This window comes from Lemur catta, chromosome 6 (assembly GCF_020740605.2).
Source record: "Lemur catta isolate mLemCat1 chromosome 6, mLemCat1.pri, whole genome shotgun sequence".
In the NCBI taxonomy this organism is placed as follows: domain Eukaryota; kingdom Metazoa; phylum Chordata; class Mammalia; order Primates; family Lemuridae; genus Lemur; species Lemur catta.
Genome location: NC_059133.1, coordinates 43,342,651 through 43,367,496, shown reverse-complemented (window position 1 = coordinate 43,367,496; position 24,846 = coordinate 43,342,651). Strand labels below are relative to the sequence as shown.

General features: G+C 40.8%; 2 protein-coding genes across 5 annotated transcripts in view; both read left to right on the top strand.

Moving 5' to 3' along the window:
- Positions 1 to 298: 298 nt before the first annotated feature.
- Positions 299 to 14,184, top strand: LOC123640529 (myelin regulatory factor-like protein). Its single transcript, XM_045555150.1, has 6 exons — positions 299 to 317; positions 729 to 884; positions 3,625 to 3,715; positions 13,304 to 13,371; positions 13,471 to 13,729; positions 14,109 to 14,184. Exons 1-6 carry the CDS (start codon positions 299 to 301, stop codon positions 14,122 to 14,124), a joined length of 609 nt encoding a protein of 202 aa, XP_045411106.1. The 3' UTR covers positions 14,125 to 14,184.
- A 24-nt stretch (positions 14,185 to 14,208) lies between these two features.
- Positions 14,209 to 24,846, top strand: part of MYRFL (myelin regulatory factor like) — a 65,822-nt gene continuing 55,184 nt past the window's right edge. For 2 of the 4 annotated variants that reach the window (XM_045553376.1, XM_045553375.1), the window contains exons 1-2: positions 14,776 to 14,942; positions 20,915 to 21,065. In XM_045553376.1, coding sequence (XP_045409332.1) covers positions 14,912 to 14,942; positions 20,915 to 21,065 — 182 coding nt within the window. In that variant the 5' untranslated portion in view covers positions 14,776 to 14,911. Of the gene's footprint in view, positions 14,266 to 14,297; positions 14,556 to 14,775; positions 14,943 to 20,914; positions 21,066 to 24,846 lie in introns of those variants that run through there. The other 2 variants (XM_045553378.1, XM_045553377.1) reach the window with 2 other exon arrangements.

The window sequence follows — 24,846 nt, the reverse complement described above, 5'->3', positions numbered from 1 at the left end:
CCAAAGCCCAGTGAAGCAGCAGCATCGAGTCAGTCCTCTGTGCAGTTGGCTGGCATTTGGGGCTGGGGTGTGTGTGTGTGTGTGCGTGTGTGTGCGCGTGCACATGGGGCAGGGGGTGGAGTGATGTGGGGTGGTGAGAGCATCATGTTCAGGGTTCAGGACAGGGCCGGGTTGGCTTCCCTGTGTGTCACTTCCAAGCTGTGTGACTCTGGGCGAGCTAGTTAACCCGCGTAATCTCTTGGCCTTACCTGTAAACTGGAAGTAACATTGATGTCCACCTCCTGGGGCTGTTACGAAGATGGAACAAGATCATGCAGGTAAAGTGCTTAATCTTTTGCTTGGCCCGGAGGGAGAAATTCGGACTCTGAGTGTCCCTGGACAACTGCAGGAGTGTTCAAATTAATCTCCCTTCTTGTGTTCTTGTCCCCTTATAATCCTTTCCCACAAAGTAACTAGAATGACCTTTAAAAATGTAAAGCATATCATGTCACCGTCCAAGGGCTTGCCCTGGCTCTGCCCACCTGGCCTACTCCCATGCTCCTGCACTACCCCACTGGATGATCCACTTTGCAAACGCTCCCAGTTCCGTCCAGTCCCTAATGCGGGCCTGGCCCGCTCAGCCCTTGATCTCCGCGAGGCTGGCTCCTTCCTGAGAGAAGCCTCTGCAATGAAAGGAACTCCCTCCGTAGTCTCTTATACCTGTTTTATTTTCATCACTCTCTGAAAATGTCCTGTTGATTTATTGTTTCTCCTATGTCGTGTGTGTGCTACCCAAGCCTGCGGGTGCCCCCTTTCCCTCCCTGAGAATACAAGCCCCTTAGGGCTTCTTGTGTCTTTTTTTTCACAGCTGTGTCCCCAGGACCTTGTGCAGTGCTTGGCACGTGGTAGGTACTTAGCAAACAGCGGTTGAAGCAATGAAAGAATGAATGTGTCTTGTTCCACCTTTCTTCAAAGACTAGCTCAAGACTAAACCCCACTAGGAGGTCATTTCTGACCATCTCAATTTCTAGGAATCTCTTTCACCTATGAATCCAGGAGGCACCTGGAATACATTCCACCCATTTCCCTCTTAGCTCATGTCACCAGAGTTGATGATGTGTCTCCTCCACTGTTTTCACAAATCTAGAACGTAGAGAAGAAAAGCCTCCAAATTCTTTTTATGACGCCTGCATAAAACACAAGGGATATTGGTATGCGCAACAGAGAGTTGAAGTATTGCATATTAAGTTGTACCTGGAAAACTGTGCACAAAATTTATGACCTCATTAAATTATCTATCATCTATTTCAGATTTTAAACAAGATGAAAGAAAAACATTTTGGCTTTCCACTGCTGGACGCCCCCCCCCAAAAAAAACACCAATTGTTTCAGATTCTGTAGATGGTGAATATGATAGTCCTCTAGAAAAGCAAAGCATTTTACACAACAAAGTGTGACACACCAAGTCGAGCTTGGAAGTTGCCCAAAATAGTACCCCCACCATGCAGTGTCCTTGACACCCTTCTAAATGATGGGTTTGAGTGCATTTGCTTATCCATGGCAGCTCGGAGAGCAGTTGACTTCAGCAGAACTGGCTCTCCTCTGGATTTAGCACAAATAAACTGCTTGCCTTGGTTTAACTGTTGGATGTTGGCTTCCAGATATTGGCTATTGACTACCAGCTAGTGGTATTCAGAAGCTACAATGGGATAACTGTATGAGAGATTATCCATACAATTTGGTAATTGTATGTTGGGTGGGAGATTTTTGTGCCACTCAAATAGCTGTGGTAAGACAAACACTTAGGCAGAGGGCTCTGAAGGAAACTCAGATTCCAGGCCCCTTTGTTGTTGGGTGCTAGTGTGTCCTCCCACTCAGGAGTGGCAGAAAGGATGGGTAGTGGAGGCTATACAGAATAGAGAGCACATGCCCATTCACGTTGCCTCTTTACTCAGGGATCATCAGCTCAGTCCTTGCTAGTGAAGATATTCATTCATTCATTCATTCAACAAGTATTTTTTGACTGTCAACTATGATGTTACAGTAATGAATAAGACAACTAAGATATATATTCTCATGAATCTTTTCTAGTGAGCAGGATATAGGCAATCATTAAGAGGTTTTGAAACCTTGGGTGGCATTTGCTCTCAACCTTGCTTTTTATGTGGTCAGAAAAAAATTCAATTTTTTTGTATTCAAATTTATATATTTTTCGATGTTCCCATCATGGTTTGACAGCCCTCTTATCCTTTCAAAATATACAGACATATGTCCCTGTTTTCTTCTAGTAATATTATGGCTTATCTAAATCTTCCATACAAACCGAGAAAGATTATTTTATTTATACTCCTATCTGTAGTGCATAAAAGGGTCCTCTTATTTCCATCATCATTAACAGTGGGTTTTATTAATTCTTTGAATGTATACCAGTTTGATAGGCAAATTTTTTCTCTTTAAATTCCATTTGTTAGTAAAGTTTAAGATTTCTTATTTTATAAAGTGCCATTTAATGTCTTTTATAATTTTTCTATTGTGGTATTGCTGGTACTTATTGATTTTAAAGAGCATTTTGTATATTAAGGATCTTGACTCTTTTTAATATATATTAAAAATACTTCACAGTTTGTTTTTCACTTTTTAAAAAAAAACTTAAAAATTTCTTTTAGATGCTCTGTCACTTAGGCTGGAATGCAATGGTACCATCATAGCTCACTGCAGCCTTGAACTTCCGGGCTCAAGTGATTCTCTTTCTTCAGCTTCCTGAGTAGGACTACAGGTGCTCAACCCATGCTAGGCTAATTGTTTTGTAATTTTCATTTTTTAGAGATGGAGTGAAACTATGATGCCCAGGCTGGCTCCTGTTTGGGGAAATTTTAGAAAATGAATGTGTGGGTTTGGCAAATATCCTAAATAATGTCTAATAAGATTTTTGCAATATTTAGTCTTGTAGCCTAAGAACAATGTAGGTCTCTCCATTTTTTTAAATCTCTTCTTAAGGTCCTTTTTTTGTTAAAAAAATTGTCCCTAAATACATATTTAGATATTTTATGCTTTTTGTTATTTTGAATGGAATCTTTTTTCCCCATTATATTTGTCTGAATGATTGAATGGTTATTATAAACAGCAAGTAGTTTTCATATTTAATTTTAACCAACTACATTATTTAATTTTCTGATTATTTCTAATTGTTGGTTGTTTCTCTTGAGTTTGCTAGTTATAGAGTCATGTTATCTGGAAACAAAGATATTTTTCTTTTCTTTATACATATATGTCCCTATATTTTATACTATAAAAATTCTAACATATTTATGATAATCAGAAAGAAACCGATGAATTTATTTTCATTTTGTAAACCAAGAAAAAGGACAGAATTATTGTGCTACATTTTGGGAAGTCTAACAAAAATGGAAAACAAGGTATTAAACTTCATGTTGAACTTAACTGGAAATAATTTGTCTGATCAACAAATCAACTATCCATCCATCTGTGCAATAAATTTTTACTTTTAGCTTCTTTCATGGCGTAGATCCTTGTGGATACAATAAGAAAGACACAGTCCTTGCCCTTAAAGACTTGTCAGTGTTTTTTGCCATTGGCTGTTCTGAAATCTTCATGGTTCTCAAGATTTTCATTTTGCCTTTGCAGCTCAGGGGGCCAACGGCACTCTGGAGAACCCGGCCCTGGATACAACCCTGTTGGAGGAGTTCTTGGGCAGTGACTTTGATTTGGGGGCCTTGTAAGTAATGAGAGCGCTGCTCTCCATTTGATGTTTTAAAAATTATGAAATAATTAAGTGACCTAGGAAGTGTTCCCTCCTCTTTAGTTTTCCAAAAGAACTTGGGTAGAATTGATATTATTTCTTCTATGAATTTTTGACAAATTTCTCAGCTAAGCCACCTAGTCCTGGAGTTTTCTTTGTGGGAAGTTCCACCTGCTCCTCACCTTCATCCTCAAATTTAGTTCCTTTAATAAATATGGAGCTACTCAGGTTATCTATTGGTGGTTACCGGCTTAGGTAGTTTGCGTCTTTCAGTGAATTTGTCCAGTTCACCTCAGTTGTCAAATTCACTGGCATAAAGTTTTTCATATTTCCTTATTACACTTTTCATGTCTGTAGGATTTATAGTGATGATCCTTTTGTTGTTCTTGATATTAGTAATTTGTGTCTTTTTTTCTTGATCAATCTGGGAAGAGCTTTATGTTTCCTTAACCTTTAAAAGAATCAGCTTTTGGTTAAATTTGTATATTTGTTTGTTTTCTATCTCATTGATTTCTGCTCTTATTTTCTGATTTATTATAGCCAGTCCAGTTTTCTTTTTCTATTTTTAATTTACATAAAGTTCAATGTTTTTGTATAAAGTCCGGTGGGTTTTGACAAATTCATACAACCATATAAGCACTACTATAATTGTGACACACAACACTTTCCTCACCTGAAAAATTTCCCTTATGCTGCCCATTTGTGGTCAAACCCACCACCCACTCCCAACCCCTAGTAACCACTGATCTGTTCTTTGTCCCTATAGTTTTGCCTTTTCCAGAATGTCACATAAATTAAACCATACAGTATATAACCTTTTGAGTCTTCCTTCTTTCACTTAGCGTAATGTCTTTGATTAATAGTTCATTCTTTTTTATTTCTGAGAAAGATGCTCTTGAATGGTTATAACATAGTTTGCTTATCCATTCACCCATTCAAGGACATTTGAATTATTTCCACTTTTTTGGAAATTATGAATAATGCTTCTATAAATATTCATGTACATGTTTTTGTGTGATCCAAAGTTTTAAGTTTTCTACAGTAAACACTTAGGATAAAGACTGCTGGGTCATGTTGTAAGTCTAAGCTTAGCTGTAAAAATCACCAAATTTTCTGGAGTGGCTGTACCATTTTATATTACCACTAGCAATGTATGAGATATCCAGTTGCTTCTCTTCATCACCAGTTTTTAATATTGTGAGTTTTTAAATAATTTTATCATAGTGGTGTCTCATGTTTTAATGTGCATTTTTCTAATGACTAATGATGTTGAACATCATTTCATGTGCTTATTTGCCATTCATACGTTTTCTCTGATGGAATGCCTATGCAAATCTTTTGCTTATTTTAATAAATTGGAGTCATTTTCTTATTTTTGAGTTTAGAAAAAGAATTTAATATACTGAATATAAGAACTTTGTTAGATACATGATTTGTGAATATTTTCTCCCAGTTTGTAACTTACGTTTTTATTCTTCTAACAGTATCTTTCTCAGAACCAAAGTTTTAATTTTGATGATGTCCAATTTATTAAATTTTTCCTACATGGCTTGTGCTTATAGCTAAGAAATATAGGTTTTGTCTAGCCTATATTTGATGTTACAGATTCATTCTCATAACAACTGTGCCAAACAGGTATATTATCCATATTTTACAGATGAGAAGGCTGAGGTGCAGAGAGGTTAAGTAGCTCTCTGTAGGTCAGTAAGTGGCAAAGCAGAGATTAAAGTTGTCCTGGCTCTGGAATCCATGCCCTTTCTTCTGAATGAAACTTTTAGATTAATTGATACTTTAGGGGATGTTTTGGTGTAATGTGAAGCTCAGCGAAATATATTAAATGCATCTAAAATTGTCTACCAAAGGTGTGACTCAGAATAGATCTGAGCCATAGTTTGCAAAGATAATCAGAGTTCATGTTCATTAAAGAAAAGTCCTGTGATCAGATAATCTGCCATTATTTGATAAAAAAATGCTCAGCTGCGTGCAATTAAGTGGAGTGGCCATAAAAATCTGAGCAAGAACAAGCAGAAACAGGTCTAGTCCATGACCGCAGGGACGCTGGGCTGGTTCAATGATCATTATATCGGTACAACCTGTTCAAAGACTCCAAGCTTTGAGTATTTCTAAATACCAGGCTCTTTGTGCAGGTTAGGAGCATTTCTCACAACAGCCCTAGGACGCAGGTTTTCTTGCCTGCGGTAGTAGAGCTGGGATTCAGACCTGAGTTTACTGTGAACCAATAAACCTCTACTATGTTGCCTACCAATTGTGCTTTTGAAAAATGTCAGTGACAGCTCTTTGTCTAAATGATCTAAGAGACCACCAGGCTGGAGCATTGCTGAGAGCTAGTTTGAATCTCATAGGTAGATTTTCAGATCTCAAACATATTAAAAGAGGGAATTTTTTGCCTTGTAAAAAAAGATTTCTTTAAATGCTCTCCGGGAAACTTGTCCATGAGATGCTGTGGGGAAAAAAAATAAAAGTTCCACGATCAGTAAATAAACTTGTGACTCACTGGCTTAAATAACATTAAATGAGCGTCTTTTCAGCAAGACTTCTCAGAGCCTTTGATGTACTAAGGTACAACTGGAGAAGAGAAATGGTAGGCAGTGTTGCTCAAACTTATCTGGCAACGGGTCACTTCTGGGAGGCACGCACTCACGTATGAGTGTTGGGATATGCTGCTCAGGACTTTCTCATCTTTTTGTGTGAATGTAACTGGTGTGCAGAGCTGGGGACAGTCCTTTCAGCATGTGAAGGTTTCTGAAAATTTCCCTTTATCCTTTATTTCCTTGTGTGGTAGAGTCTAGGACGGCTGTCACCTAGGAGGAGCAGGCTGAGGTCCTCTGTGTTTTCCCTAGGTTAGCCAGCCGGCTACCTACTAGGTACACAGGTGAGCTGTGGTGTGGGACATACTGGGAAATGTCCAGGTATGGAATGCTGCTTGGAGAGAAGAAGTTAGAGATTTAGGGGACAGCATAAAACCTTGGAGGCTGCAGAAAAAAAGGATAAGAAGTGTGTGTGTATGTATGTGTGTGTGTGTGTGTGTGTGTGTGTGTGTGTGTGTGTGTGTGTGTGTGTAGAGGAGGGAAGGCTCTGGAAAAGAGACTAGTGAATCTTTAAGATAGGCTTTGTTTCCTTGAGAAATGCCCAGAGGTTCACCTGCTTGCTTCCTTTACTCAAGACTGGGGACAGGGAGCCATAGCTTTGGGATCACCTGGGAGCTAGAAATGTTAGCATCTCAGTCCCCGTCCCAAAAGGCTGAATCAGAATGTCCATTTTTAACAGGATTCTGTGGGTTTCATTATGCACACGACAGTCTAGAAGCCCTGTTTTAGGTCACATAAGCATGCCTCCTTCCTCACTACCCCCGAAGTGCCAAACCACATGATTAATAGAGTTTGGTTTGAGTAAGCATGCCCAGTGGGGGTAGGTATTACAATGAGTGTAGGCTGGCCTCGAGGTCCTGCATGTGGGGTAAGAGGGAAGCTGCTGGAGGGACTGGTGTTTGAGTAGGTGACTTTACAGGAGGGGGCCTAAGGGACACATTAGATCTGTGAGAGAATCTACAGGTTTCATTTTATTTCTTTCCAATGGTTGAGCTCAAACATCTATATTAAGCATCTAATATTCTGGGTTTTACTTGGGACCTGGCTTATTGGGGTTGGATGGCAAGACGAGTTAGGAGTCAATTACCAGCTGCATGTCTTGGTTCTGCCATCAGCAGAGTGGGGCTGATAAGCTCCTCACTGTGATGTTGTGGAAGGCAGTGAGGTAGCACATGTCGTTCTGTGATAAGAGCTTGTTAACTGTGGTTTCTGTTCATTGACTGGTTTGACTACTGGGTTCAAACTGATGTAGTCAGAGAAAGACTGCTCTGGGGACAGCATGCGGATGTCACGGATGTATATAAAACCTCACCCAGCTGGAGGATAGAGTCTATTTTGTAGACCTCCTTTTTTGGTTTGTGTAGTGTCCAACCCCTAGGGGACGGTGTTTCTCTATTCATCCTCCAAAAAACAAGTTGTCTGTCTGAGAGGAAGGGGTTTAGAAAGCAAATTATTCTGTTTTTTACCTGCTGCTAAGAATCTCTTATTTTCACAACTATCTGCTATTATAATTAGAGACAGAGTTGGCCACTCAAGTTGGGACCCAGGGTGTCTGCTGCTCTCTGGTGTCTGTCTACTTTATGGAAATCCCTTTGACATATAGACAAGTTCAGAGCACAAGGCCAAAAACGGTTAAATGTGCATTGCTGGGATTCCTGACACAGTGATTGTGAGTAGGGAGGAGTTTAGAAGTGCAGAAACAATCTCAAACAGTGTTTTCCTTGAAGTTAATCATTGCTCTTATTTTAACAATTTGCTTGGTTTCGAGGGTGGTTATCATTAATTCTTTCTTCAAATTCTCTGAACCGCAAAATTCCTCTAAATATATGTAAATGCATTGAGCATGGAAGGGTATATAATACAATGAAATAAAGGAGTAGCTGTGGTGAATTTTGGAAGGGGGAGTAAATTGTAAGGAAAGCATTTAAAATTTTAAAAGCTTCATTTTAAAACCACCAACACATGTTGCTGTCACTCCACACAGGGACTCTTGGTTCTCCAAAGGGGACTGCTTGATGGAGCATGCATTCCTGTTTACAAAATGCCATGCCGTATTTCTCCAGTAAATTGATGATTTGCTTGTGATTGTCAGTTTTTATTAATATTATTTAATTCAGTGGCACCTCTACTGTAACGGTAACTAAATAACTGCCTAAAGCCTTGAATGTGCAATTGTGAGATCTCAGAGTCAATTACAAAATTTAATTTGTAACTAAAAATGTGTAGATGATACATGTGCAGAATTTAAGAAGTTGAATGATACTGTATATATGGCATATAGCGGAGCATTACTAGCAGTCCCCTGCCCTGCTTCTTCCCTTGCACTTGACTTTGGCTTTCCCAGAGGCAGTCACTTTCCAACTCCTGTTGTAGATAAATATACTCCTGGTAGATATTTCTACAGTCCTGTATCTCAGTGATGTTTTTATATTGCTTTCTTGCTTTATATATCTGAAGAACTTAGTATCATCTGAGAGGATTTAATTTTCTTATACCACATCCTGCATTCACTTCTACCCCCAGCCTCCCAATATCATAAAGTTGTATAAAAGTTTTTAGTTAGGTCAATATCCAGGGCTTACATTATTATCACTATGTGTTCGTATATAATTTACTATGATGATGTTTTCTTTCTTTTTCTTTTTCTTGAATCACTGCTTTGTTTTCACATTTTGCTTGGCTTTGATGCAGCTATCATTAATTGCTTCCTCAAATTCTCTGAAAAGAACTGAAAATTTCTCTCAATATGAAGGCACATCAGTTTCTTTTACTCTTAAAGACTTTTCTCAGATCTATGTCTTTGCTGACTTTATGGTTCTTCAATTTGTTCTATCAGTTGATGAAAGATTGTTAAAATCTTCAACTGTGTGATTGTCCAATTGTCTATATCTTCTTTCAGTTCCACCAATTTTTGCTTTATGTATTTTGAAGCTCTGTTATTGGGTATATAAACAATCCTGATTGCTATGCCTTCCTAATAAAAATGACTCTTTTATTATTATGAAATGAGCCTCTTTACCACCAAGTACTCTTTAAAGTCTATTTTAGCTATTATTCATGAAACCACTTCTCCCTTCTTATACACATTTTTCTCTCCACTAACTTTCAGCTTATCTGAGTTTTCATATCTGAAGTTGATTGTGGGTAACTGAAACCTCAGAAGGAGGGGCTACTGTATTTAGGTCTGCTCTTTTATTATTTGTCTTTTTTTGGTCCCTTCTGTTTTTTATTCCTCTGTAACTCTTTTCCTGGCTTATTTTTATTATTTAAATAATTTTTAGAATTCCATTTTATCTATTGACTTTAGCTATACTTTTTTGCATTATTTAACTTTTTTACAATTTACTTAGAGTTAATGAGTTAATATTGCACCATTTTATGTAAAATGTAGAAACCTTCAACTATGTATTTAATAGTTCCATTTATCTCCCATGCCCATCCTCTATGCTATGGTTGTCATAAGTGTTACACCTATGTGCATTATAAACTCCATATAATGTATAATTTTTGCTTTAAATAGTCGTATGTATTTTAAAGAAATTAAGAAAAAAAATAATTTGCATTCAAATATATACCATTTTTGATTCTCTTCATTCCATCCTACAGTTTCAAGTTTCCATCTGGTATTATTTCCCTTTAGCTTGAGCAACTGTCTTTAACATTTCTTATTGTGTATGTTTATTGATAAATTCACTTAGTTTTCTTTTATCTCAAAATATGTTTATATTGTTCTCATTCTTAAAGAATCTTTTCACTGGATATCAAATTCTGGCTTGCCAGTTCTGTTTCTCTCTAGCACTTTAAAGATACTTTTGCACTGTCTTCTGGCCTCTGAGGCTTTTGATGAGAATTCACTGATTATTTGACTCACTGTGACCCTATAATAAGGTGCTGTTTTTCTTCAGCTACTTTCGAGAATTTCTCTTTATTTTTGGTTTACAGCGATTTGACTCTGATGAACTAGGTCTGGTTTTCTCTGTGTTTGTCTTGCTGGGGATTTGCTGAGCTTCTTGAACCTATGCATTTATATTTTTTACCAAATTTGTGAAGTTTTTGACTGTTATGTATGTATTTTTTTATGTCATCCTCTCCACGGGTTCATAAATCTCTTTTTCTCTCTGTTTTGAAAAGTTGGTTTTTTATCCTCTCCATTCTTTAGATTTGGATGATGTCTCTTGATCTGCTTTCAAGTTCTGCTGTTAAGCCCACCCAGTGAATTTTTATTTTTATTTTTAGAATTTTTCCAATTCTAAAATTTCTATTTTTTTTATAGTTTCTATTTCTTTGCTGAAATTTTGTATTTTAAAATTGTTTTTGCAAGCACATGTTCTTCTACTACATTTAGCTTAGTTATAGTGGCTGCTTTAAGATCCTTGTCTGCTATCTGGATGCCTTCTGGGTTGGTGTTCATTGATTGTTCTTTCCCTCCGGGCCAGGCCACCTTTTCCTGGTTCTTTGTTTGTTGAGTACCTGGACATTGTGCATATCTGGATTCTTTCATTTTCCTCGTAAGATTAAATATACTTTTCTTTAGCAGGTGATGCCGTTGCTTAGACTCAAGCTGCAAACTCTGTGTCCTGGGAAGTAGCCCATTCCTCTGTCAGTGCTTTTTTCTTTGGCTGTGTGCTGTTAGTCCCGTACGTCACTGCTCAGGAGTCAGCAAGAGACTTGGGCAGAGTTACACACAGAATCTGGGGTTCCCCCTCTCTGTATCTTTCTCTTCCAAGAGTCCCCTTTTACTTTTCAGCAGCTGTGTTTGCCCTCAACTCTGTTTTCCAGTTATTCAGGCCAGAAAGACTGTGGGTTTCCATTGGAGTTTTAGCTGCTCTGTGGTTTTGACGTCAACCAGCCTTCAGGCTAAATGCTGTAAACAAGTAACTCAAGTATATGAGTGAGTTTCAAGTTTTAGTACCGCTCCAGAATCTTCTTGCTTTTATCAACTTTCCAGTGTCCTCTTTGGTTAATTTTTTTTTGTTTGTTTCTTGCTTTGTATTTTTCTTGAGTTTAGAGTGCTTGTCTGTGGGAGGGTCAGGTCTAGTAGGAGTTTACCAGTCATATCAGAAGTAAAAGCTCTTTGTGATTCTTTTGCATTCCTTATTTATCTGGTTGTTGGTTCTCTGTCTTTAACATTAAAGGCTTGCTGAAAATGTCTGATCCTTCATTGTTTGCTGCTGTTTAAGAAGTTTTGTGTGCAAATCATTATTCTTAAAGGATGAATTTCTTAGTAGAGTGATCGGGCAGAGACAGGCTATTTTCCTGGCAACTTCAAATTATCATTTCCCCCCCTGAGTACATTCAGTTTTTCTTGGGAACAATATTCCCATTTCTTACTTGTGGGAAATCTGCAAAGCAGAGTTGAGGAAGAGTTGCACAGTTTAGTGTTTAGATTTTTAATTAATGCTTCTATTTTCAGCCCAGCAGCTGACTCAAGGCCTTAGCTGTGCCTGTTTAACTGTATCGCAGTTTCCCTGGGTCCGTTTCTCCAGAGTGAACCTTCCAACTGTGTCGGGTGATGGAGGTAGCCTTACAGGGTGGGGAAGCTGATCTAGGGGTCTAATTTTTCTTAACTAAACCTTCAACCAATCCTTTTGTTTTCAGCTCTACTCTTATTCCTGAATTCAGAACATCATGATGACTCCAACTTCCTGGGCTTTTATGGAGTTTTGTTTGATTGGAAAGCTTCTTGTTGGCTCGCTATGTCCCCTTCACCATCTCCAGGGAGTTTTGTTTTTCCTTTTTCTATTCTACTAATTCAGCTCCCATCCATTCTGTTCTGTCTGCTGCCATGTTATTTCAATATAGTCTGCTGTGATCAGCTTATGTACTCGATATCCTTTTGTGTTTATGCCTCCATATTCCTTTACATTCCTTTGGGTGTGTTTCTGGAGGAAGGTAAATATGGGTTCTTGCTTCCCTTGTTAATAGGAAGTGAATAAATTATAAAGAACCAATTTGAGGAGAAAATATAACTTTTCTAGTAAATGATAAAAGCAAGCTTTTCTCTTCATTGTATTATGTTGGAATTTTAAGCAACCAAAAAAACAAGATAGCATACTCTCCCGGAAAGAGATTCAAGTAGGGGGTGGTGGTGCTTACGTATGGATGTAGAATCACAGAGATTCTGAGCTATAAGGAACTTGTAGATCTTTTGGGACAGAAGTTGTCACACTTTTTTAGTGGTAGTATACATTTTTTCAAAAATGAAATTTTACTTGCATTTCAATATATAAAACAGAAAAGAGTTATTTTCTCCCCAGCCATTTAAAAGTGTTCTTTCATAAAAATCCTGAGCTCCTTTCAAGAACTTTGGGATCCCCTGGAGCACAGATGGAAAATCATTGCTTTAGCGGTATCAATTTACATTGCCTTGGCCCAAAGAGTGTATACAACCATCTTCCTGGTACAAGTGCATTGAGAATATTAAGCAACAATAATTTTAAAAAATCTTTTATTGATACATAATAGATGTACATATTTTCAGGGTACATTGATCATTGAATACATTCATATAATTTGGTAAAGATCAAATCAACGTAATTGGGATATCCATCACATTAAATATTTCTCTCTTTTTTTGGAAGCAATAGTATTAATTATATTGTACTGAGCACTCACTGTGTTTGGGGTATTATGTTATGGGCTTTGGGTACATTGTTTCATTTAGTTCTCACAACAATGCTGTGAGACAGTTATAGTAATTATCCCCATTTTGCAGATGAGGAAAATGGAGGCCTCGAGAGGTTAAGTACTTGTCCATAGCTAGGAAGTGGAGGACTCAAAGCCCACTCACTTAACCATGACATGACACAGGGCGTGGTCTGATGGGCTTTGCCCCCATGTCCCCAGCACCTGGAGGCATCACTAGGTGCTGTACACTGAGGGCTGCCTCCCGTTGTGACAAAAATCTAATGGAATAGAGTGAAACAAAAGAGCAACGCATGTCTCTAATCCCCAGGCAACGCCAGCTCCCAGACACCCTACCCTATTCTGCATCAGACTCATACTGTACTCCTCAGGTCAAAGGTGAGTGTCACCCGCCTTCCGCACCGTTCTTGCACGGTTACTCCTCCTCCTGGACTCTGGGCGGTGCGACAGAGAGGCCCGTGTCGCTGTCTCCCCCAGGTGCGCGCTCCCGGACCCCGGGGCCCGGCGCTGGGAAGACGCGGGCTCCCTCTCTGCGCTCCGCCGCCGCGCCCGGGATGCCGTCCGCGCGCCCCCTGCACGGCACCGCTGGAGAGGGCGACCCCGGCCAAGCCCACGGCGGCTCGCACAACTGCTACCCAAACACCGGTCATCCCGCCACCCCCCTGGACCAATGCGTGTCCTGCCCGCCGGGGATCAGTGGCTCCTACCATCGGCAGCCTCTGTGCCACAGCCCTGGGTAAAGGGGAAGACCCCGGCGGAAAGCCTCCGCGCGGCCTCTGCCAGTGACCACGCTGTCCAGGAGATGGCAGTGTTGAGACGTGCATAGGACACGGCAAGGCCCCGGTGTTCTCGGCTCGGATAATCCTTGAATTAAAAATTCACTAAACCCGAGGTCCTCATTCAAAGAAAAGCTAAAGTGTCAGAAATATTAATATATAGGAAGCTTCTGGGTGACGGAGGAAGCACTGTGGGCTTATGCAGCCTCAGCTAGACTATTCAAGGGAACTGTGAGTTCTCAGAAAAACACGTCAATTAATCAGTAACTTATGTTCTTTTCTTTTCTCTTCCCTCCTCTCCTCCTTTTCTCCCTTTTATTCCCCTTTCTGGATATTTAGGGTGGTAAAAGAGTAAAGGCCATCAAAAATTGTGGTAAAACTCCGTGTGAAAAAACTTTTCAGGTGTAAAAGGTATACCTCTATTTTATGTCTGGATCTTCTCTGTCTCAATGAGTCTTCCGCCTTTCTGCCTTTGAAATGTCAGTTTATTTTTCAGGTAGGTGAATCTCAGATCCCTTGGGATAAAAAAAACCCAAAACCTTAAGTTTCAGACAAGTAGGGCTTAAGGAACCTTAACTAATTGGAATGAGATTTAGGAAAGCAGAGAAGAGAGTCCTGGGAAATTAAATTTGATTTAATGTAACATGGGCAGCAAAGAATTATTCTAACATTCACTTTGGTTTCTTGATTTTAGAGCCTCATTGCCTCCAACCAAGAAGAGAAAGTATTCACAGGCGCTGGAGGACCCCGAGGACTGCCGCATGTGGGCCCACCACGCCAGACCAAGTGAGCAGACGGGGCCGGTGACAAGGCCAATGCCATCCAAGCCTTTCAAGGCTCCTTATTGGCCTTTGAGCAGCCCTAGAAAATTTTCTCTCTCATGGATGGGCAATGATAGGATCTGAGAGTTTGTTTCTTCCCCCTTGACATATCTTTCCTGCAGGTGAGGTCACTCCGGTGCCTCCAGGAAGAGATGCTGTTCTCACTCTCTGGTGCAGGTGAAACGCCAATCTTTTAATTTCAGGCACCCTGTGTCTCAGAGGACCCAAGGCTCCAGGCCTGTGGCCGCTGTGTGCTGTGGCAGTGACCTCAAGACCTGTCGCCGTGCCCACTGCATAGTTCATGCAAGCCTTCTCACTTGAATGTGCACAGAGCTATGCGAGGACCATCCTGGTAAATGCAGATTCCGATGCAATCTCTGGGGCCTGAGATCTGCATTTCTAGCCAGCTCCCAGGTGGCGGCAATGCTGCTGGTTCACGGCAGGCACTCTGAGAAGCAAGACCCTGGAGGATTTCTCCAGTACAGCAGGAAGGTGGAAAGTTGAGGGTTCCTCATACTCACTTCAGATTGGCGAGTGCCCAGTAGATCTCTGCAGTTTTGTATGGTCATTTTAGAAGTCCTTCATCAGAATCACCCGATGCCCAGGTGATCAGCCTACCTGGTTTTTTGCCTTATATAACATCCGACGTGACCTGATGAAGTCGCAAACTCATTGGTCTTTTGGAACCTGAAGCCTTAAATGTCAGAATTTTCAGAGTAAATGCTATGGCACTTACTAGGAAAAAGGATAATACTCCAAGCCAATTCTATTAGCTATTGTACATACCGAAATGTGGGCAGTGTTAACAATGTCTCAAATTCAGGGTACTAGGTCCCATCTCTTCTATCCGGATATGTCAGCTTGGCAAGAAGTCCAAGATTTCCCTCTCAGGGAACCCCTTCTCACTAGTGTCCCCAAACTCTAGAGGTTTACACCTCCCTGAAAGAGACACATGTGGTGTGGCCTCACTGGAGTGGGGGAAAGCGCAACCTCACCAGCGGGGGTTGCTCCCCTGCCTTTAGCAGCCCCACGGTTAGAGCTGATGCTCTGAGGGACATCTGGCGTCAGCTCCAGCATGGGCTGTGGGCGACGAGTTCACCCTCTCAGCCAGGCCCCACCCCTCAGCATCTCCTGGCAGTGCTGTGTCAGAACTGCACTGGGCATCCGGCCCTTCTATAAACGAAACCTCTGACTGCTTCCTTTCTCCCTTTGCATGGATCCGCTGTGGCTGGCAGTTGCTCGACTTTTCTTTTTCCAACCCCAGAAACACGATGCTAACGAAAGCCCCCCTTTTTGGAAAACGTAGAGCTCTCTCTATCCACCTTCCTATGCAAGGTTATCCTAATTTCTTCAGGGATCCCTGCAGCTAGCCTGAAGCTAGCTGCTTCATGATTCTCCAACATAAAAGGCTGAGTAAATTCCTAGCCAGACGACGGAACCATCTGTTCATTCTCCCACAGATTCACCAGCTCGCTAAGGAATACAGGGCGAGTCACTCAAACCTTCCAAGAGTGTCCTCACCACATTAGGTTGTTGCTGAGATCGTCCTGGCCATTCCAGAGTGAAGCGCCATCCTGTGATGTTTCTCTGCTGCCTGGCCCAGAGACCGCACGCAGTTTTCACCATCTTCAGAGAACAGCCGTGGAAGAGTAACTGAAATGTCTCAGCACATAGGAAATCCTGTAGCCCTTGTTTAAGTCCCATTTGCAGGTCACTGAAAAGCTGACTACAGATAATTGGTTCCAGACAACAGTTCCACAGTGAAAATGAGCAGGTTCCCAGGGCCAAACACAAATGAACAAACAAAACGCAAAGACTTAGTTAACCCAAATGCCACGTTTTCATTGCAGTTTATATTTTTAGCAAAAGCTTTCCAGTGGATAACTCCTATTTGATGTTGCAGAAGCCAAGGGTTTTTACAAAGGTCCTGGGGAAACAGCATAGTGGTAGATGAAGGAGGAACTTGTGCCAGTCTTATAGGCAAGAGTAGGATTGATTGGAAATGTTCTAATCTAAATCAGTCGACAAGTCTTTCCTGGTGACCTTCTCCCAAGTAGTACACTTTGGCCAAGGGTTCCAAGAGCCCCGTTTATAGGGCTGACAACGTAGATTACTGGGTTGGTGTGAGCATATGGAGAATTGTGCTTAGCAAGGAAGCTGCTGGTGGAGGGGCTCCTGCTAGCTGGGTCCTGGCCCCACCTGGTCTGAACCTCAAATATAAGAGGGTTCATTATCTTCCTGGGAGGCTTCAATCCTCTTAAATTTTAAACCTCACATATGAAAGCATTTTCCAGCCCCAGAGTCATGGCTTTTGGCCCACAATGAGAGGTATACTTGCTGAATTCACACTGTGGAGTCGGAAAAATCACCTGTCTCTTGCCTCCAGGAATTGGGGACTCTCAGAACCCAACTTCTTTTGATTATCAAATGAGAATCATCATTTTTACTTTATCCATCTCCAGGATTTTTTTAAAGTAAGGTGTATGAAAATATCTTGGCAGGCATTCAAATTCCAGCTGACAGTTTTCTCCAAAGGGTTGGGACTTGGGCCTTTTGCTGCCTTCTTCACATTCTTTCTTCTGTTACATTTTCTCAAGAGATCTGCAGTTTAGCAGGAAGGGGAGAGGAAGCTTTGAATCCCATCTCATTCACTTAACAGCTGTGATGCTGGGAGAGTTATTTCAGATGTCTGAACTTCAGTTTCCACATTTGCTAAGTGAGATCAAGAATCCTCACTTTTGGCTGGGCGCAGTGGCTCACGCCTGTAATCCTAGCACTCTGGGAGGCCGAGGTGGGTGGATTGTTTGAGCTCAGGAGTTTGAGACCAGCCTGAGCAAGAGGGAGACCCCGTCTCTACTAAAAATAGAAAGAAATTATATGGACAACTAAAAATATATATAGAAAAAAAAATTAGCTGGTCATGGTGGTGCATGCCTGTAGTCCCAGCTACTTGGGAGGCTGAGGCAGGAGGATTCCTGAAGCCCAGGAGTTTGAGGTTGCTGTGAGCTAGGCTGACCCCATGGCACTCTAGCCCAAGCAACAGAGTGAGACTCTGTCTCAAAAAAAAAAAAAAAAAAAGAATCCTCACCTCATCACCACTTTAGAAATATGTTTGCCAGTATCCGCTACAGCACGTCTCATAATACAACCAGTGATTCCACCCAGGAACATACCTGGCAGAAAGGTGTACACATGCCCACCAAAAGACATGCTTAAGAATGCCCACAGCAGCATTATTTATAATAACCACAAAATGAAAATAGCCCCAGTGGCCATCAACAGCATGACAAACTGTGGTATATTTATAAAATAAAGTGCAATAAGGCAATGAAAATGAACAGAGGACTGCCGTTTGCAACAGTAATGGTTGAATCGCATAAACATAATGTTGGGCAAAAGAAGCCAGCACATAAGTGTACATAGTGTATCGTAGTATTATTCCATTTTTATAAACTTGTCTACAGTGCTAGATTTCAGGATAGTGGTCAGTCTTGGACAGGAGAGAGTAATTATTAGAACAGGATACGGGGGTGTCCCCTGGAGGGTTAGAAGCATCCTATTTCTTGATCTAGTCGTAGTTACACAGAATTCATTTTATACAGAAGTATGCAGTTGTGTACTCATGATCTATGTACTCTTCTTTGTGCATCGTATACTTCAGTAAAGACAGTTTGTTGAACTAAAGGATCCTTACCTTGGAGATGATTTAAGGAATTGACGAAATACCCTGTGAAGTGTCTGGGACAGTCCCTGTGGTGCAGACAGCACCCAGCGTAGCAAATATTATTAGAAATATGAATAAGTCCCAGCATTAGGCTCAGGCTCACGCCTGGAATTTCAGTGTGGGCGTGGGATCTCAGTCACCGGTCCCTGGGGTTTTACCAGCTGATAGCTATCTCCCAGGGAAGCCACAACCATGCCACCCCTGTTGGAATGGCTGCTCTGATATCCTTGCTGCTGTGACAGGAAAGGGCAGGCGATGCTGTTATCCTTGACGATGCCCCCTGCCTCCCATCCACCCTCCCCATCAGTGTCTGGAGGAGCAGAGCTGGCTTTTGGTTGCTTACCTGGCCGCCTAGACCTTGCTGCCACACTTGAGTAACAGAGGGCCTGAGTTAGCTGGTATTTTGTCAGGTGCATGGTTAGTTATTTCACATCAGATAGAGTGCCATGGAGGCCTAGAACAGAAGTATTTCCTAAGGCTTCTTAGAGATAAGTGAGTCTCCTGAGCTGAAACAAGCACAGGTGATAATGACAGTGCCAGTAGTAATACCCAAAGGCACCATTGTTTAAACTCTTACCGGGGGTCGACCGTGTGCTGTACACTTTACAGACATCGAACCCCTCGTCGAACCCCTTCAGCAACCCTAACAGCTGTTACAGGGTTACTCCCATTTTGCAGACAAGGAAACTGAAGCTCAGAGAGCTTAAATCATTTTCCTGAGATCATTCAGCCACGCAGTGTGGAGCTGTGGTTCAAACCCAGGTCTATCTTCATCCTGAACGCTAAGCTCTTAACCCCTCCTCGACCCTCTCTCTATTGTAGGAGAGAGGAAGGAAAGAAGGAAGAATTAGTTTCTCTCTTTCTCTGAATTTGGTGTAAGCAGGATAACCATAAAAGGGTTTCTTTTTTGGAAAAGATTTTAGACCAGGTAACTTTTGGAGGAGGAAGGGCATGAGGAGCGCCTCACATTGCTCACCTCCAGCGTTCTTAGTGGGAAAAAAGTTTTTCTGGATTTTGAGAAATCTTTTCAAAATGGATGTTTTATAAAAACCAAAAAGAATGCATATTTTGTTTAGGTGACATTTAATAGTGATACCCCAAGAAAAATAGATATTTTTGTGACATTCGGGATCAAAAGCAACTTGAAGCAGCTCTATCTATTTATTTTAGGAAGTCTTCAATGGAAGAATAAAGAAAGGAAAAGTTAAATGAGAAAAAACAATCCATCCCCTTTCTCCTGCATTTTCCAAACTGCAGGTTAAGTGGACACATTCAATAGGAGCTGATATTCTATTTCTATGTTATTGCTGACAGCCTGCCCCTGGGCTCTTGAATACCCACTGTTTCCCTTTCCTTGGTGATGCCAGGCATGAGTGATGGTAGGGGAGTTAGGAGAAGAGGGAAAAGGCAAACATACCAATAGCACTTTACATAACAATTATCCAAGGTTGGATTGTATGGTTAGGGAAGCATACTCAAATTAAGACATACAACTTGCAAAGATTATGCAAAAATAGTAGGTTGCAGATGCAAAATTGCTCTTATTTGATCATTTTTGACATACAAAAGTGGCAATTTCATAGAGTTGATATTGCACACTAACAGGGTCTTCTCTATTACTTTATCTTGGTTTTAGTTTCTGAAAGTGCTTTCACTTCTATTATCTCATTCTCTCTGCTTGTTGTAATGTTGCATGATAGCAGGACACATGTTTTTAATTTCTACTTTGCAGTTGAGAGAAGTAATACTCAAAGTGAATAAATAACTCCTCTAAGTTCAAAAAGCTAGTTGGACCACAGAATCTTGGTACCACAAAAGACCTGTAAAAATTAGAATATATTGGTTGCAATTAACAAAAACAAACAAAAACCCAAACACCTCAAACTGCCTTGAACAAACAAGCAAAATAAAACAAACAAAAAAACAAAACCAAGGGATCTATTATTGGCTCTTGTAACCCAAAAGTTTAGGGTTGGATCCCAGAACTCAGATCACATCATCAGCCCTGGGTGCCCTTCACTCTTAACTCTGCCTTCTGCTTGCTGTGCGGGTTTCATCCCAGGTGGGCTTTTCCCTCACGCCCCAAAATGGTGCCAGCAGCTCTTGGGGAAGTATGTCACAGGTTCGAACTTCATAGGAAAGAGTGAGCATCTTTGAACCCGCATTTCCTGAAGTGCGGAGATCCACTCTGCTTGGATTGGATTGAGCCACACATTCACGTCTGATGCAAGTACTGATGCAGGTACTGAATGACATGCTTTGATCAGCCAAGTCCCTGCCCTCCTGGCACTGGGACTGGACTTCACTGGAACCACATAGACTGGACACGAGGAAAAGCTATGCAGGAAGTAGGGTAGACAGATATTGGGATGAAGTTTTCAACAAGTGTCTACCACCTCCCCTTTGAGATCACTGACCCCAAGCTGCTCCTTTTCCAGATGAGGAACTGAGGCCAGCTGCACACTTCCTTTCCCTAGCACTTGGCACTTCCCATGTGGTCACTCTGCCCCACGTATGGCCCACTCAGCTGCATGCTGCTGTCCGTGAGTCTAGGAAGAACAGTCGGGTAGGAAGTCTCTAATCCACCTATTTCTTTGCAGTGACCAGTAGGAGCCACAGCAGTGAAGTACAGAACCATGACAGTGAGGGACAGAACGGGATGCCCATGGACCAGTGCTCTCCCATTCTGAAGTGGCAGCCGTACCAGAGTGATCCTTGGCATAGCTTGTTAAACAGTCATTATGAAAAACTGTAAGTGGCCTTAGCAGTGCCTTAGGGTGGGCTGGAGGGTGAGGGGAGAAAGGTGATACTAAACCAAGCGCTGGGGCTTTGATGCCACCCCTGGCCAAAGGGACAGATGAATGAGAAAATGTCTGTCTTGCTGCTCGTGTTTTGCATCCTAACAAATGAAGAGCTGAGACATGGGTTTCTGCCCTTCAGGAACCCAGACTTGTGATTCTATCTCATTATAATTTCCCCACTCAGTGATGAATGGAGAAGAAGTCTTTCCGGGATCACATGCCCAGTTTAAACTAAAAGCTGGAACCTGGAGATTCCCCAAATCACTAACATTTAATCTTGCAGCTAATTTACAATATCATAGAATACTTTTCTTTGGACCACATTAAATGGTTAGCCCATGACCACCCTCAACATCATGCTGCAAATCAGCATTGCCAAGTTCTTTGACAAAATATCCTGCAGCTATCATAGTAGGTGGTTTCTTTGTATTAAGACACCGAAATCAAAGCATACGATATATCCTAAAACTGGAAAACTTTCACCCTATTTTTATGAGATTATAGTTTCACAAAAGAAATGTAGACTCATGCATTATTACCCTTAAACATCCTTTAAACCTTCTCTTTATTCCTTGGGCTATAATTTACCTACCTAAATCTTCTAGAATTTTCATTAGTTATAAATCCTTCTTGAAACACTAAAAAATGTTAATGGTTAAAGAATAGGATCTTCAAGTTATAAATATAATATGAAATGAGAAATGTTGGGCTATAAACTTGAAGGCTTTCTTGGTATTTTCAAAATTCAAATATAGTAAAACTTATCACTAGGAATTTTATGTCGGATGGACTAGAAGGAAGAAATAGTTTCCTTAAAAATCTATGGAGTTAATCAGACTTTGGGAGTTGGTATATTTAATAGGAGGCAAAAGGAAGATAATTGCTAATTGTATCGCTGAAATGTCATGAATTTATGTTTTTTCCACTGTATGCAATTAGAAAAAGAAATGAAGGGTCCATAGGTCTTGGCTTTGTCTTAGCCTTCATTTGATTTTCTTTTGAGGAGCATTCCATGTTCTATCTTAAATATGAGCACCGAGGTATGAAACAGTCACACACAGCCACAATGTTTTAATTAAAACCTTTAATGCCTCCCAGCCTCTATGCATCACGTTCTTCAAGTATTCATGGTAACTGTCATCTTTCTTCTTATTTAAAGAGATATTTAGGTTTATTTGAACAGCCTATGTCTGCTCCAGAGGTAGATCTAGATCTAGAAAAAAGGAACACAGAAGGTATCAACTCAAAAGTATAGAAGCAGATTTATTTTGGATGTTTAGCCATAATTCATTTTTCCTAAGCAAAAAAGGAAGGCAATATTGATCCAGATGAAAATTTGGCCCCTCCTGATTTTATTACTTATATCACTGAGACAGAAATATCACTGTTCTTTTCTTCAATAGTTACGTCTAATTTGTTCCAAAAATATTATTGCACTAAATTACCTAGGAACAATAAAGTTAGGGCATTAAAAATACATAAAATCTTTTTTTGAATGATATTTTAAACCTGTATTATCAAAGAGCTTTTAAAAAGTAAGTATAGTTGACTTCACACTTAACTTTTGATATCAAAAGCAGAATTGCCATTCTTAGGTAATAGATTTCTATAATCAGAGATTGGTGTTTCAGGTTCAGAATAATCTTCAACAGTATAATTCTTGCTGGTTGATTAAGCTTCTGCTCACATCCTTAGATTTCGGGCTAATGCTCGTATCTGGGCTGTAAGCCTAACCCTCTTCCTTCAGAGTTTTTGACAGTTTAGCATGGAATATCATTAAAAAATTTTTCTTTTCTTTCAACCAAGACAGTTCTTATTACCCTTGTGGTAAAATCTATATAATTCTATCCACCTAGTCTTTAGATGAGCAAATTAGCAGATTAATTCTAGAAATCTGGGTCAATATAAAGTTCCCAGATGGCGTAAGACATGTGATCTTTATCAAATTCTTCATTCAGTGGATTCTTTTTTTGCTGCCGGCAGGCACTGTGATTGTGGAGTCTTTGACTGATTGGCTACTTGAGGGTAATCAATGACCCAGTAACTTGATCTATTGGAGAGGTGTTCAACTTGCAAAAAACATGAATGCTCTTTTCCCAAGAGACCCATTGATATTTTCTGTTTCTGGAATTAGAAAAGTATGGAAACTCTATGTTGTTCATTATGAGGGCAGCCATCCAAACTCAGATCCCAGGTTGCAAAGATCTGTACAGTAGTAGAGTAGTTGAGTACTGCCCTCCTCTGCTTGTAGTCCTGGGAAAGGACTTCTTTCTTGAAAAAAAAAACAGCCCACATTTAGGAACCTCAATGAATTAAAAACCATGCTTCATATCTTCAGTATATAAGGGGTAAATTCACCAAAGAGGTTTTCAACTTTTATGTTCTCTATTTGATAATGTTATGGATTTAATATGTTTTATTTGTATTAACATATTATTTTTGTTTATTTATTTTTTATTTCAGCATATTAAAGTACAGGGGTACAAATGTTTAGGATACATATATTGCCTTTGCCCCACCCAAGTCAGAGCTTCAAGCATGTCCATGCCCCAGACGGTGTGCACCGTACCCATTAGGTGTGAATATATTCATCCCCTCATTCCCCCTCCCACCTGCCCAAAATCAGATGAATGTTATTACTATATGTGCACATATGTGTTGATCAGTTAATACCAATTTGATGGTGAATACATGTGGTGCTTGTTTTTCCATTCTTGGGATACTTCACTTAGATAGGCTCTAGCTCTATCCAGGATAACAAGAGGTGCTAGATCACCACTGGTTTTTGTGGCTGAGTAGAACTCCATGGTGTACATATACCACATTTTATTAATCAACTCATGTATTGATGGGCACTTGGGTTGTTTCCACACCTTTGCAATTGTGAATTGTGCTGCTATAAACCTTTGAGTGAAGATGTCTTTTTTATAGAATGTCTTTTTTTCTTTTGGGTAGATGCCCAGTAATGGGATTGCTGGATCAAATGGTAGTTTTACTTGTAGCTCTTTGAGGTATCTCCATACTACTTTCCACAGAGGTTGCACTAGTTTGCAGTCCCACCAGCAGTATATGAGTGTTCCTGTCTCTCTGCATCCATAACAACATTTATTGTTTTGGGACTTTTTGCTGAAAGCCATTCTCACTGGAGTTAAGTGATATCTCATTGTGGTTTTGATTTGCATTTCCCTGATGATTAGAGATGTTGAGCATTTTTCCATATGTTTGTTGGCCATTAGTCTTTCTTCTTTTGAAAAGTTTCTCTTCATCTCCTTTGCCCACTTTTTAATGGGGTTGTGTCTCTCTTGGCAGCCATGGGTTGGGGAGAGGAAGGGGAGAACGAAGCAATATGGTGCCTGCCAATTGGCTTGGGTCTGAGGGTGGGAGGTGCCCTGAGGGAGCTGGGAGCCTGGTGCCCTGTCCACAAGAGGCTCACAGTTCAGCTGTGGCAGCCGTCTCTGGGCTGGTGTCTGCAGGTCTCTCCAGCAGCTTGGGAGCCCACCAACAGTGTGAGATGCAAGGGAGGGGAAATTTAACCACTCCACCTACCCCTGTTGCTGGTCTCCAAGCCTCTCAGGGTTTAGACTCTGTCGATGCCTTTCTCCTTCCAGTTCTGCTCCACAGCCTCTTCCTGTGGAGTCTCCTGTAGGTTCAGGCACTCTTCCTTCTGACTCTCATCCTATCTATGTTTGTCTGCCTGTTTATGTCTCTCACTTTCATCTAAAATTTTTCCT

Bases quoted from the DNA above. Each gene is read 5' to 3' on its own strand.
- LOC123640529 (XM_045555150.1), top strand. The intron at 885-3,624 runs GTAGGTACTTAG...TTGCCTTTGCAG, and splicing joins TGTGCAGTGCTTGGCACGTG to CTCAGGGGGCCAACGGCACT. The intron at 13,372-13,470 runs GTGAGTGTCACC...TGTCTCCCCCAG, and splicing joins CTGTACTCCTCAGGTCAAAG to GTGCGCGCTCCCGGACCCCG.